General features: G+C 43.4%; 1 protein-coding gene and 1 long non-coding RNA gene across 35 annotated transcripts in view; one reads left to right on the top strand and one right to left on the bottom strand.

Moving 5' to 3' along the window:
• The window catches only part of LOC126418824 (uncharacterized), a 255,962-nt gene that overhangs the window by 140,205 nt on the left and 100,040 nt on the right, over positions 1-15,717 (bottom strand). The window contains exon 2 of the long non-coding RNA XR_007575896.1: positions 13,416-13,557. This is a non-coding gene — a long non-coding RNA (uncharacterized LOC126418824). The remainder of the gene's footprint in view (positions 1-13,415; positions 13,558-15,717) is intronic.
• Positions 4,224-15,717, top strand: part of LOC126418822 (collagen alpha-2(IV) chain-like) — a 177,577-nt gene continuing 166,083 nt past the window's right edge. For 26 of the 34 annotated variants that reach the window (XM_050085767.1, XM_050085787.1, XM_050085776.1 and 23 more), the window contains exon 1: positions 4,225-4,436. In XM_050085767.1, the coding sequence (XP_049941724.1) occupies positions 4,404-4,436 (33 nt within the window). In that variant the 5' untranslated portion in view covers positions 4,225-4,403. Of the gene's footprint in view, positions 4,437-15,717 lie in introns of all 34 variants that reach the window. The other 8 variants (XM_050085801.1, XM_050085789.1, XM_050085788.1 and 5 more) reach the window with 2 other exon arrangements.

The following is a 15,717-nucleotide window of genomic DNA, read 5'->3' on the forward strand; positions in this document are numbered from 1 at the left end:
TTTTTGCATTTCCCTAATATTTTCTAGCGTTGCGGTTTCTCTGTATAAAATAGCATCAATCCTACAAGTCCTCATGAAACTGTAGACGCTTTTGATTAGGTCATATATAGGTTTTGTCAAATATTCTTACGTCTGAAGATTTCTCTCCGTAAAGAATAACATACTAAGTTCTGCTTGCAAGGAACTCTTTTGTCTAATCACAAAGCTGGCGTGGTTTTCCGTACTCTCGTATTTTGTGCATTAGGGGAGAGTCTGGAACTGAATCGAATGCCCCTTGGAGGTCAAGGAACACGGAGTCAACCTCGTGTGCCTGTACCTGCTACTTTTTAAGTCCAGTATATGAACAGAGCGTGTTGAGCTTCACACGATCATTGTTTTCTGAACCCACACTGATTGCTACAAAGAAATTTTTCTGTGTCCGGAAATGCAATGCGCGACCATCACACATGTTTCAGAGTTCTACAGCAAACCGAAGACAAGGATAGAGATCTAGAGCTTTGTGCGTTTGTTCGACAACCCTCCTTGAAAACGCTGATGGCCTTCGCTTTTTTTCCAATCACAAGATGAAATGGTCAGTTCTGTAGAGCTAAAGATAAATAATGTTAAGACAAACCCAATGTGCATAAAAAGTGGAAATTCATTTTTTCAAATTACCTGTAACAGAAAATACTACAAGATGCTGACCGATTTCTTACCAGCCTTCTCTGTAGGAAAGCGGACGTAAACGAAGACACAACAGTAGAACTGCGAAACCTTTTGCAGTCTTCCTACGATTGCGACCCATGTGGCAGTTCAACTCTACAAGCATGTCCACAAAGCGTCGACTATATTCCTTTATCGTCTTTCCTTTGGTCGTTTACGAATGTGAGGCCTGGAAAATGTCAGTAAAACCAGTACACAAGCTCAATGTTTGTCACCACCTATGCTTGAGGCGAATTTTGAAGACTAGTTATCGCAACCACGTTTCAAACGATGATGTGTTGAGACGAAGCAGTCTATGCAGTCTGCACAAAATCGTTGCTGAAAGAAGACTGGAGTTTGCCGAGGCATGCTATACACGCGAAAGTTGAAAGAATCCCCAAATCAGTACCGTTGTGGATACCAAAGGGCGGATGCAGATGTAGAGGAAGACCTCGTAACACCTGGAAACGAACTTTTTCAGTCTTCAATGCATAGACATGAACTGGGAGGCAGCTGAAATCCCGGCACCTGATCTAGTTCGCTAGAGGAAATCTGTTGCCCGATATGCTACTTGGCATTGTAGGTGCTGACAAAGAGAGACAGGACAAAAAGAAAAAAAAACAGATAATATCAGTCAGTCGAAGCATTTCGATGCAACTATCAAAAATTATGGAGAAAATCGACTTAAAATTTTTTTCGAGCGCCTTTAATTCCTTAAAACAAAGTCGTTTTTTCGATGTGTCACGAGGCTCTGTGGTAGAATGCTCGTTTGCCATGTGGGCAGACTGAGTTCGTTTCCTGGACACGACGATTTCCTACACAAATGTGCTTGTTGCGCGAGTATTTCTGTGAGGTGTAAAACGTATAAGGATGAAAAAAATTAATTTGTAATTAAAGAGTAATCAGGTGCATTTTCTCTGGTGTTTCGACAGATATCTATAATTTCTGTTTTTTATATTGTAGCCGGAGTCACTCCAAACAGTTACTGCTCGTCACGTGTTTCATGCAATGCGCAGTGTCGACAGAAAGCGTCAGTTGGTTTCCCATCACAAACAAAATGTTTTTTAAATCGAAATATGACGTGCCAATTCGACAGCGAGAATAAACAGCAATCCAGCAGCTACTTACTACCGGTACATTGTTGGCAGTAGCAGCCAATCGGGGCGAGCGCAGTGCTGTCACTGGTAGAGTGCTGGTTATTCTTCAAGGTTTCTCTGCCCCTGTAAATATATAGCGATAAAACGAATACCACTCTAGAATGAGATTTTCACTCTACAGCAGAGTGTGCGCTGATATGAAACTTCCTGGCAGATTAAAACTTTGTGCCGGACCGAGACTCGAACTCAGGATCTTTGCCTTTCGCGGGCAAGTGCTCTACCATCTGAGCTACCCAAGCACGACGTGGACGTGAGTGGTGTTTGGGTAGCTCAAATGGTAGAGCACTTGCCCGCGAAAGGCAAAGATCCTGATTTCGAGTCTCGGTCCGGCACAAAGTTTTAATCTGCCAGGAAGTTTCATATCAGCGCACACTCCGCTGCAGAGTGAAAATCTCATTCTGGAAACATCCCCCAGGCTGTGGCTAAGCCATGTCACCGCAGTATCCTTTCTTTCAGGAGTGCTAGTGGTGCTAGGTTCGCAGAAGAGCTTCTGTAAAGTTTGGAAGGTAGGAGACGAGGTACTGGCAGAAGTAAAGCTGTGAGGACGCGCCGTGAGTCGTGCTTGTGTAGCTCAGATGGTAGAGCACTTGCCCGCGAGAGGCAAAGGTCCCGAGTTCGAGTCTCGGTCCGGCACACAGTTTCAATCTGCCAGGAAGTTGAATACCACTCTAGACTGATCCGGGACCGCTCTATCAAATGGACACGTACAATTTCGCTTTGAAAATCTTTTTTTTTCTGTAACTGGAAACAAACCAAAGCTTTACGTCGACACTGGGCATCACATGGAAACGTGGTGAGCAGTATTTATTTGGATTGACTGCAGGTACACATTGTAAAAACTATATTGCTAATATCTGCGGAAAAACATTAGCAAATGCGTCTGACAAGTGTTATCCAAACTTGAAAATAAGCGTCTTCCTCTTTTAAGTTCGTTCTTTCTCCGAACAGATATAGATTTCTATTCCAGAAAAAAATGACAGAGCCACACCATCTCTCGAAAAATACATCTCACTTCGGTGTACGAACGACCCGCGGAAAACTTAAGGTAGAACTTTGAACATAGCTGCTAAGGTTCAGTGACCGTGTCAGAATTATATTAGAACAAATAAGCCCTCGGCCACAAATATTCACTAAAAATTGACCAGGTTTCGACGCTACTATGAGCGTCGTCTTCAGAATTAAACTAACTGTTCTAAAACATAATAGGTATATAAGACATTAATATAAGTTTGTTTAGTGTGCACTGACTGGAAAGAGATGCAGTGCTTACAAGTCGTCACATTCTAAAAAAAAAAATTAAAAAAATCTAAGCCCGAAAGGCGACGTCATGTAAAGTTGTAAATACGATAAGATGGCGAGCCGCTAAGGGCTGCTCGTACCTGAGTGAACACCGGTTGCAACTTTGAGTTTTGTTGCAACAAAACTCAAAGTTGCAACCGGTGTTCACTCAGGTACGAGCAGCCCTTAGCGGCTCGCCATCTTATCGTATTTACAACTTTACATGACGTCGCCTTTCGGGTTTAAATTTTTTTTTTTTTAAATGTGACTTGTAAGTACTGCATCTCTTTCCAGTCAGTACACACTTTAGTTTATTAATGTCTTATATGCTTATTATGTTTCAGAACAGGTAGCTTAATTCTGAAGACAACGCTCATAGTAGCGTCGAAACCTGGTCAATTTTGACTTAATATTTGTGACCGAGGGCTTATTTGTTTTAATATAACTGAAGGTAGACCTTGAAATATTTTGAGAGTTGCATCGAACTGCTTTGGGCGACAGATATTGGACGTAGCTTAAATATTTAAAAGTTACAAAAATTCGATTGTCGTGTCGTCTCCAAGCCAGCCTAAGTCCAAGTAGGAACGTTTCGCTCCTCCTGCAAAGTACGGTACACTAACTGCTTCATTCCTTGCTGTTCAGCGTTGTGTCTGAACACAGCATCGCCAGGGTTGGCGACTGCAATTGGCGGATACAAAATGCCGTGCCCTGTACACTGCACCCAGCGACGCCTGTGGAGATGTAGCAAACTACCGAGCCTGTTGACCTGGTGGTGTCTCGGAGCTAACTGAGCTGCAGAGACGGCGACCGCGCCCGACACCTCGCAGCTGGTCCCTAGTTACCAGAAAACGAGGCAGCCTGCGGTAGCGGCGGTCGCGACCTTGAACCGGAAATCGGCTCCGGTGCTCCCGGGGGCGTCTGCGGGCGCCTCGGAGGGCGACGGCAGGGCCGAGCGCGACCGAGAGGTGGAGCCCGGCGGCGCGGCGGGAGGAGGAGAGATCCTCCGCGCGGAGATGCGCCGCTCCGCCAATGGGAGGGCGCGCCGGCGCGGGCGCACTTTATAAAGAGGCCGCGCGGCCGGCCGCACGTCTCCAGTGGTCCCTGCGGCGCCCGCCCCTCTCGCACTCGCACGCGCACACACGCCGCCCACGCACGCAGCCTCCACGCCGACAGCTCTCCGGCATCTCCAGCACACGCTCTGCACTCTCCGCCGGCGCGTCGTGGGCTCCAGCATGACTAGGAGGTGAAGACACACACCCAGCGAGCACCGCCAAGCGACCACCGACCATGGAGCCGGTCAGCGCCGCCAAACTGTGGCTGGTGAGTACTCTGCTCGGAGCGGTGACGAACGCGGCTGCTCGACAAGTGATCGAGCTGCACGTCGTTGGGGTTCCCGTGCCGAGGGCCAGTCGGAACTGGTGACAGCCGTCGGTTGAAATTGATAGTTTTCTCTTGCGTGCTAGGCAGCTCGTAAAATAGTCGTCGAGGGTTCTAGTCCCACTTTGGGCCTTGCTCTGGGTTTTAAGCCAACTAATACTGTGTTTACATTGGAAAATAACTCACAAACTACGTTTGCTTCAAAACTCACGTGAAGTTGAGCAAAACAAACAAAACCAATTTGTGATCAGTAAATACATAGTGTGCTGGATGAACTTACAAATAACAGAGTGATCGAGAATCTTTATTTCTCTTATGAAAGTCATCGTCATGCCAATATTGAAACTTTTTTCCTTTTTCCCAAACTGGGAATATACTGCTAAATAATTATCTCAAAGCAATCCCTAAGAGACCAGTACAACATATTCTGTTAAAAGCTACAACAATGATAGTTGTAATCAATTTATAGAGCGCCTGTATCATCACATTACAACGCATGTCTGAAGGAACAGGCACTGTTCCGCTGGTTATTGTACTATGAAGATACTCTTTACAATCAGAGACATCATAGCCACCAATGGTGTGTTCATGTTTCGACATGTCGAAAATGATACTAAAATATTTGTCTATGCCTGTACGGGAATCACGAAATGTACGACGTAAGAGTTGTGGACTGACGTGTGGAAGTCTGGGTCGGTCCTGGAAGCGTGCTTGGATAACCGAAGTGATTAAGGTGACCTCTGAAGCTGAAGTCTACCAATATTAGCGAAATGCGAATCTGTTTCGTAATAAAAGCTATGAATACCTCATCTAGAGATATATGCGCTAATAGTGTCATGCGTAATAGCCAGAAAACGGAAAAAGTGAATTTTGAAACTTCCTGGCAGATTAAAACTGTGTGCCTGACCGGCACACAGTTTTAATCTGCCAGGAAGTTTCATATCAGCGCACACTCCGCTGCAGAGTGAAAATCTCGTTCTGAAAAGTGAATGTTTTTGCTAGTGTTAATAACCGAAATTTATCGGAGTGACAAACGTACAATGGTAACATCTTGTTGGATCCAGTAACGAACGTCTCCGTCCAAAAAATCTTGACGCAGACCTGCATTCAATCTACTTTAGTACACATCTAGCCATTTGCTAAGGAAATGAATCCAGTACACAGGAAGAAGACATACCATGCTAAATTTCTTCAAGGAATACTTTGGGTTTATTAGCAAAGAAATGATACAAGTCGTCAAATAGTCTACACAGAGCAACTTGTAGGACGGTGTATTAGACAGGAGGAGTCATAGTGGTTACGAAGAAAGGTCTGGGACGGAGCTAGTAACGGAGGAGATAGTCATAGCTGACGAGAAGCTGATCTTATCTAATACCAACGTCTTTTCGTTATCAGTAAGATTACTGAAAAGAGTTTAACTAATACGACTCTAACTGGTTGTTCAAGCTGCGACTGTGTAATCTCGCAAATAAAGCAGTTTCACTCCCAACATGCAAATAAAACGACCGTAGTAGAGTGCGATTGTAATAGAATTGTTGCGTCAAGCGTGGGTGAGATTTTGACACTGTCATCACAGATAAATGCGAAAAGCTGCTACACCTTTTGATGACCCTCAGTTGTAAAAATTTATCTGTAAGAAAATAATGATTACGTAATAAGTCATTTAGGGTGTAATGTCCACCGAGCATACTGCACATTTCAATTAAAGCTTTCACAGGAAAGACGAAAAAAGTATAGTCCTCAGTGACAGCTGATGTAGTATACTTCGACGTTCCTAGTCTTCGACAGTTTGGAATGCATATCTATAATTCTGAACACTTAAATGTTTCTTACGTTTCATTGCAAACTAAATAATTGAGTGTAATTACAATAAATTAATTTATTTATATATAAATTTTTGTGCCTTAAGATGTTTCTCTTCTTGCTTTATCTGCAAGGGATTGTGTGTTTTCTTATGTTGTACGTGCCAATGGGTTGTTATATACAATTTGCTGTGTTTGGACGCTTTCCATACAGTTAATTGTATTCTTCAGGAAATCATGTGCTAGGCATAGGATTTTCTAAGAGCGAAACCCAAAAAGCGACGAAAATACCCATGAGAAGTTGAATCAAACTGCATATTCGAACTCTAGTTCACTCATTAAGCTTCCGACCTCATCATAAGTGTTGGCGAACTGTGCAAAAAAAGGATGGAGCTGCGGTGCCCTCTTCTCCGTATACAAAGCTACATGAAAGGAGTAAGCTCCCAACCGGTCGGAACGGGATCCATCTCGACCTTGCTTTAAGATATTCGGTATTCCCTCCAGCTCCAAGGCCACGCAGATGGCTGTGTGCTGGCATTCTGCGGACGCGTAGGACGCCTTCCGCCAGCCGTACCAGGCGCCGCCGCAGCCTCAGTGGACACCGCCTGATAAGGCCGACTAATTGGGCGTAGCGCGCGGTACGGCTCCACGTACGCAATTTGCATGGCTACGCAGATTCTGCGATAGCACTGCTTCTTCTCCCCCCATCCCATCACTCTTTCCTCTTTCCTCGTTCTTTCTTTTCGGAGAGATCTTCAACAAGTTAATAAGTATTTATATATTCACTTCGTATTTCTCTCAAAAAAGAGGGCTTAAGAAATAACGAGAAGCTTTCATACTGATGGAATGTACGTGAGTTTGATTTACAAAGCTATCCAATACTGTCACAGACCCTAGAGAGTCTTTTTAGTCGCGTGAGTTCAGAAAAGTGACGTGATGTGTGCAAGGAATCTGTGTCCTTATCCCTACTACATATATGCACAAAAAATGCAACAGCCGAGAAATATAAGGAGGACTTCGTTAAAAATAATTTTGTAAACAGAGACTTAATGACAGTTGTTATAATTTTTTGTGGTTGCTGGTGCAACTCTCCATGCTGCTCTGTCCTGTGTAGGCTTCTTCATCTTCAAGCACTACAACCTACATGCTTCTGAACCTGCTTATTGTATTCACCGCCTCTACAATTTTTCTACTCACACTTTCCTCCGATACGAAACCGAAGATTCCTTGATGTCTCGGAATGCGCCCTATACAATCGATTCCTTCTTTTACCTCCTTATTTTTGATGGATAATACTAGTGAAATGCAGGATGAAAGTATACTAACGCACAGTATGCCATAATGCTTGGCGTGAAAGAAACCTGTTCACGAATAAAGTAGAAGCATGGAGTAAATTGTCAAAATCTGCGTAGCGTACCATTATGAAGTGAGTCAGAAGTAAATATACAAAGGTCCCCACTACTTGAATCAAAGACTTCATAAGACTTTTTACATAACTGCTCACTCGGCATTCCTCTATAGAGTATATACAGTTATACAGCGTGTAACAAAAAGGTACCACCAGGCAGTGACTACACATAACTCACTTGAAGAAGAAGAAAATACATTAATGTGTATCTGGAAGTGGTCTATATCGAAAATCCATATTCTACATCTCTACATGACATATCAGACTTGGCAAAACGCAGGAACCTAACGCTTTATATTTCCACATGAAACTGTTTCTTTCATTCTTACCTCTGGCTAAATTGTAATTTCCGTCGGCCTCTAAGTATCAGTTCTGCAACAGTGGGATAGGAAGACGTGGACTAATTCCCTGGGCTCCAAGTTCTCTCAACCTAAACATACTAAACTATATGCACAGGGATATATGTATGATGTCGTATATCGAAATCTTCGTCTTTGTCTTCGTGTGTGTACTGTGAAGGATGCTAAACTACCCATATTACTCCAGGGATAAGTCACCTTATCCAGGATTCAAAGCGACTGTTAGTTTATGCATTTATCAATCCTAAAGTGAAGCCAAAAAATCCTTATGTCGTGTTATACGACAGCTACAAAGGACATTTTGTTTTTAATCGACCACAACTTGCTAATTTTTTTATTATTCTCTGAAAAATTTCGACCTCAAACTCTTCGTCTGGCATACTTTAATTCTTCGTTATGGCGTATACCACATACCAACAGTTTTAAAATGTGTTAAGTAACACAGTGTTAAATAGTAATTCAATACATTTTAAAGTTGTAAATGTGTGGTATTTAACATAAAAATATTTTGCGTATTCCAGACGATAACTTTAATTTCGACACTCTTTGGAGAACAATAAAAATTATCTAGCAGCCTGTGATGGTTTCATATCAAAATGTCTAATGTAAGACTTTTTGAAAACAACATTTACGAAAGAGCGTCATATATTATGCTTCTACATTGCGTTCCTGTGTGTTTTACATGGTACATACATTGAGTTTCAAAGTCTTCGCATCAAACGTATAGGGGTGATAGATCACGTCATGGAGAGCAACTTTTGTTGGAGGCAAAATGTTCACTGACACTTCCCGGTGACGCTAGACGTGCTTTAGTATTCTCCGGCCCTTGTACGACGAGATGTCACCAAATTAATAGGTATCTACTAACCAGTTGTGTTGCGTACCACCGACCCCAGTAAATTGATGGAGTGATTGCCAACAAGAAAACCGTAAGACTAAGAGTCTCTAAGCGGAGAAAGATATTTTAGGAGCGAATCAGAAACTTTAATTTTGCTTGACCTGCCCACTTTCATACGGAGTAGTTGACTGGATTATAGGCAAATCTCACACACACACACACACACACACACACACACACACACACACACACACACACACACACACACTCACAGACACCGCAGAGTGCCTATGCCTTGCAGGCTTTCTCGGGCATAACCAATACAACAGGACGCCTAGCGTGGCCGGGTAGGGTCAGCTACCTGTTTGTCTATAAGAAAATTTGTTCGCCGTGAGGTAATCTATCCCACCCAGACGTTTGACACAAAGACTTTGAAAGACATCGTATATTTCGAACTCCCGTGGATAATTAGTTACTGGACAAATGCCTATGTAACATAATCACTCCTCTGCGTGTGAGGAAAGTGTCCTGAAAGTTTCATCGTAATTTTTTGCACTTATTAGTATGACCGGAGACAGTGTACAGCCAGGCCGTGTTCCAGTGATCGAAAAAGGTGGTAGTCAGAGAGAGTAACGTCAGGAGAATACAGCAGGTAGGGCAGAACTTCCCATTTCAACGTTTCCAAGTATCCAGAATGAGATTTTTCACTCTGCAGCGGAGTGTGCGCTGATATGAAACTTCCTGGCAGATTAAAAGTGTGTGCAGGACCGAGACTCGAACTCGGGACCTTTGCCTTTCGCGGGCAAGTGCTCTACCGACTTTTTTAAAAATTGTTCTCATTTTGTTCGATTTTGTTCGTTGCATTTGTTCGGTGCGGATGTCCCATGACACTCATTCAAGATCAGTGTTGAGCGGTTGACTCAGCTTTTTTTTTCTTTTTTATTATTACAGAGGGCAGATAACCCTCTTACCGAACACGCTGAGCTACCGTGCCGGCGTCCAACTGAGCTACCCAAGCACGACTCACGCCTCGTCCTCACAGCTTTACTTCAGCCAGTACCTCGTCTCCTACTTTCCAAACTTCACAGAAGCTCTCCTGCTGTGAGGACGGCGCGTGTGTCGTGCTTGGGTAGCTCAGTTGGTAGAGCACTTGCCCGCGAAAGGCAAAGGTCCCGAGTTCGAGTCTCGTTTCGGCACACAGTTTTAATCTGCCAGGGAGTTTCGTTTCCAAGTATGTTCCGACGGTTTTTACAACATGTGGTCGATAACTGCCACGTTGCAAGTTCACCTTTTCATGTCTATCGCTATATTGAGGCAGTTTGTATTTCAGTACTCGGGTGATAATTTTCGTCGGTTTCAGTAGCTTTGGAAACCTTCTCTCTTCCACCACCATGCCGGTCTTCGACGTCAGAATCACAGTTCTGGAAGCGTTCAAATCATTCACTGCGCGTTCTTTCACTAATAGGTGCATCACTATAGGTTTTACCCACCGTTTTATAATCCTCGGCAACAAATTTCATCGTGTTAAAGCAGAAATTTAAAACTTCCCACAAATGACGAGAACTGGAGTCGTAAGTTGGCATATTCAATCGAGAATAACTTTACGATGCAATCACAGATGGACTAATATTTTGATGGTGTTATGTTTAACAACGCCTAAGCTTATTGTATGACACTCACGACCTACCACCTGCTTCTACTGCCATCTGCTGCGGAACGACGGAAGCAAGGTTGTAGACCTCATAGAAACGGAAGCCATTGTCTAAGTAAACAGACACGTCGACCACTTAGTGATGGACAGTATGCAACAACTCATCAAGATCCAGCCTCCATCGGAGATGGAGGTACCTCATTTGCAGTGCCTGCGTTCCAGACCCTTGACACGGAGAGACGCTGTTGGCGACGGAAGAGTGAGTGATGCCGCTGCTATGTCGAGCTGACCGCCGTCCTTGGCCAGGTCTTGCTAACGCGGCTCGCTCCCGCCGGAGATGCGGTGGGGACGCGCCTCCTAAGTAGCCTGGCCGTCATCTCCGCAAACAGCCACCGACACGGCTAATCTCACCTCCGTTTCGGGAGCTTCATTTGCTTCCTTTACTGCAAGAACAGAGACGAGGAACCTCTACGGTGCGAGCACTTACATAAACCTACCAGAGGATGGATCACGGCTATATTTATACTTCTGCAGCGACTGTTTGCGCCGTTACTCGCCGGCATATTCTTTACCGTTGCTCTTCTGTTTTCTCTATGAGACAACATTTAAGCTATCAGAAAACCTCTATCCTCCTGAAGTTACGCATCGTAATTTTACATTTCCCACAGGAACTAGCAACTGATACACATTATGTGATCAAAAGTATCCGGACACCTGGCTGAAAATGACTTACAAGTTCGTGGTGCCCTCTATCGGTAATGCTGGAATTCAGCCTTGATGACAGCTTCCACTCTCGCAGGCATACGTTCAATCAGGTGCTAGAAGGTTTCTTGGGGAATGACAGCTCATTCTTCACGGAGTGCTGCACTGAGGAGAGGTATCGATGTCGGTTGGTGAGGTCTGGCAGGAAGTCGGGATTACGAAACATCCCAAAGGTGTTCTGTAGGATTCAGGCCAGTCAGGGATGTTATCGTCAGGGATTTTACTGTCTGCACTCAAACTTTATTTGTGGTTCAAATGGTTCAAATGGCTCTGAGCACTATGGGACTTAACATCTATGGTCATCAGTCACCTAGAACTTAGATCTACTTAAACCTAACCAACCTAAGGACAGCACACAACACCCAGTCATCACGAGGCAGATAAACTGTATTTGTGCACTGTACACTCCCGTACACGGTTTTCATTCACAGTAGTATTAGTTTTACGTCATCGCTGATACTTTATGAGCTGGAAATCTTCTGCGTATAAGACAATCCGTGATTCTTTTACAAGCTGCGACAATGTCGCAAATGAAAGCAATGTACCACGAAGTGCAGAATTTGTTTCTTTAATCCTAGTCTCTGATCACAAAAACTGTCGTCAGGCTACTGGCCGCGCTCCATAATATATCTTCTTCAGATCTGATTAAAACAAACGGTACTTTATATTATCCTTACGTGATGAAACTGAAAGATAATATGAGGCTGCGTGGCTTATGTACCACAATCGAGATTCTGAGGACAATTTTTGTGGCCATATACTGGAATTAGAGGAACAAATTCACTCCATGATCCTTCGCCATACAATCTCTTGTAAATATTTTGCTTGACATTTAAAACACAGTTCCATATCTTATGTATTATACTGTACTTTATGGTAACACTGTTTTTCCTTTTTGTTTTGTTAATTCTCGCCACACTGTATACAATATCTGTTTTTGTAGCAGCCGGAGTTCCAGCCTGGGTGCGAATGTGCGACAGAGTATTTAAAAGTGTTATAGTTAGCCGGTATTATGAGTCAATGGAATCGTTTCCTTTAAAACATTGCGGCACACATTGTACGTTATACGCCTTTCCGCTGCGGACCAAATATACCATACATATGAAATCATTTCGGTAATTTGTGTGACAAACCAAACGAATTACTTTCTACGAGCCTCTGGATGTCAATGGTTCCCGTTATCAAAATACTCAACAAACAATCATGATTAATAACCGAAATACTCTAACTAGTGGCTGCTCACATCTTGTTTCTATACACAAAATATCGTAAATATCTGTTCTTTGATAAAGAACTTTTCCCATTTTCCACGTTTTTCCTTGTATAACCCTTAGAGCAATACTCCCTTTTTCGCCTGTTTCCCGAAACGTCCAGCAGCGATAACATCCTATAAATGTTAATACAAAAGCTATTACACGAAGAATGCCGCAGCTTTCATTTATATTTCTGATTTCCTATAGAATGAAATTTTATTAAATAATACTCTAACTGGATTAATGTAACAAAATAGCATGTCCCGCTGAAAATTTTACTTTATTTTACCGTTGAATGAAATTTCCGAGAATATGGAAAACAAAATTCAGTTTTATGAGGCGCTACATGGCCAGAGTTCGGCTGCAACGTCGTAACGGTAATGAGATGGATTACTCGTGAAAGTAAGTATACTGTAAATCGACCTGAATCAAGCCCTTCAGCCGCGATGATAAGTATTTCTGCCAAGGGACTGAATTAGTTTATTAAACATTTTGTAGAACGTGTTTATCGTGAATCGAACATGCAAGAAACGGTTGGTTATTGTGCATTCCTGTAATTCGTGCCTTGTCAGCCGTTTATACAATACCAATGAATTCTACTTTGGCTAATGTCCTACCAGCTAGAAGAAAAGAATGTTGTTGTTACAGAGCAGGAAATCATTAACACTAAAAGGAAAAATTTTCAGTCAATTCATGGCGAAGTACTGTCCGGTTAATTCATAGAAAATTTTATTTAAAGCATTGTGCGTCATTTACCTGATAAAGTCACAGTATGCAAGTCATGAACTCTAGAACAACAGGGCAGGATAAGAATAGAGCTTCAGCTACGAGCTATGTTATCAGACTCACCTCCAGCACATTACACGGTCAGCTGAAGACGCCAGGCGCCCTGCAGAGTGGGTCCTCCTTGGTCGGTTTACGAGGAGGCGCACCGGTAGACCTTGATCCCGTTCCGACCACTCCGTAAAGAACTCGGAACGTGTCGCTCGGGCTGGAAAGGTTTTTGCAGAGACTCTCTTTTGGTATGAGCCAAGTTTTGCCAAATTAATATGTTTACCAGTGGAAGGAAAATAAATTTCATGTTCTGGAGGACAGAGTTTGAAATCCCCATTCGGCCACTCTGGTTTAGTTTTGTGTCATTTCGTTCAGTCGCTTGATTGAATACTTGATTCCATGAAACCTGATCTGGTTTTCTGTCCCTATCTGAACGATTGATGGTCAAAACAATGACGTGATTTGAAACTCCAACCATCGTTCATTTTATTATAACCAGAACTATCTATTCGAAAGAATTCACACCACACGTGCGAGAAACCGGGAAATGCCCTTCAGTAACAACGGGATCAGACAGTTTGTTTCACTATGTAAAGATCAGTTCTTATATGAGTTCAGTTGAATTTTCATCCAAAGGCTCTCCCCTTCAGTCCTCTATCCTGCTCCACCCGGCTACGTTCTCGATCAACTCACCAGGTTAAAATTTTGCGAGGTCATTTGTTATTAATTTTCTTTTCCGATGTGATATAATTCCTGCCTTGAAAAGACCAACGAAATTTATGTAAAAGATGACGCTTAGAGAGAATATTGTAAGAAATTAGCAGACACTTCAGGTAATATCTCCAGAAAGAGAATAGTAGCTCAGTGACTACATAGGTCTTGCAGTTGAGAGGATGTGAGTTCAGATCTACGTAGGACTATCGAAATTCTGATTTTTCGTAATTTCTGTTTGTCTGTTTGTCGCGTCGAACCGGACGGCATCCAATGTCGATGTGAGGCTGAACTGTAACCGTCCCTAGTTTTGCTACGATTTCCGTAAATACAGGCAGTCTATCACTCAGGATCAAGGTACCTCAGAAATACTCTTTACACCGAAAAGCAATTCGCAGAGGGTCAGAAAAAATTTACGAGGTCATTAAAGATGAAGTGCGATGTAGGAAAGCGTCCTTTTCGAAGCAACGCTCTCGGCAGCTGCCATAATCGATTTAGGGAAACCATAGCAAATTTAAACATGAGATGAGTGACAGAAGTCAGAATATGACACAACTACGACAGTGGGAATATCTGGTAAATATGGTACTGTAGTAATGGCGATAGAACGCTGCTCCTCAAAGAGGGTGGAACACACACGTTACAAGTGACCACGAATACAAAGCAGATTAATACCCAAGGCTGCTTTCTGGCGCGATAACACCTGATCACTCTCAGATGCGAACCGTGACGCTGTGATTAGAGGATACTATGCTCCCCCTCTTATACCCTCTACCAGGCACTCAATGATTTTCATCGCTTCGGAGCGGTGGAGAAATGCTTTGGTCACTGACAGTAGTAAAATATACGGATGTTCAACGTCATCTTAAACTGCGCCCGACGCTGACACCGTGTCTATAGGCTTCAGTCTCTTACTGCGTTAGAAGGGCAAATGTTGGTCAGACATGGTAATTATAATTACATTCGAAGGAAACTGGAACCGGTTCCATATACATCTACACCTACACGGTGTGTGGCGGGTGGTGCTTCCGGCACCAGTATCTGGTCCCTCATTTGTCGATAAACCACCATATTAGCCCAAATTTTTCGGATTTTCTGGTTGTCGTCATTTCGCGAGAGACATGTACGGCAGCAAGTAATCGGTTGCCCAACCCTTGTCCGAATGTACTCTCTAGAAATTTCAGTAGTAAAGCGTTCCGTGATTCACAATACAATGCTTCCACAGTCCTCGGTGACTAATCACAGAGTTTAGTTTCAGTTAGCCTATCATACAGCTTGAACAACTTGCGGGGCCGCGCGGGGTATCCGGCGCGGTCTCAGGCGCCTTGTCACGGTTCGCGCGGCTCGCCCCATAGGAGGTTCGCGTCCTCCCTTGGCATGGGTGTGTTTATTGTCCTCAGCGTAAGTTACTGTAAGTTAGGTTAAGTAGTGTGTAAGGCTAGGGACAGATGTCCTCAGAAGTTTGGTCCCATAGAAACTTAGCACAAATTTTCAAATTTCCAACTTGTCCAGGCGCCTCGCCAAGGTTCACGCGGCTCGCCCAGTAGGAGGTTCGTGTCCTCCCTCGAGCATGGTTGTGTGTGTCGTCCTCGATGTAAGTTAATTTAAGTTGGGTTAAGTAGTCTGTAAGCCTAGGCACCGATGACCTCATCAGTTTGGTCCCATA

Source organism: Schistocerca serialis, chromosome 9 (genome assembly GCF_023864345.2).
Source record: "Schistocerca serialis cubense isolate TAMUIC-IGC-003099 chromosome 9, iqSchSeri2.2, whole genome shotgun sequence".
Classification (NCBI taxonomy): domain Eukaryota; kingdom Metazoa; phylum Arthropoda; class Insecta; order Orthoptera; family Acrididae; genus Schistocerca; species Schistocerca serialis.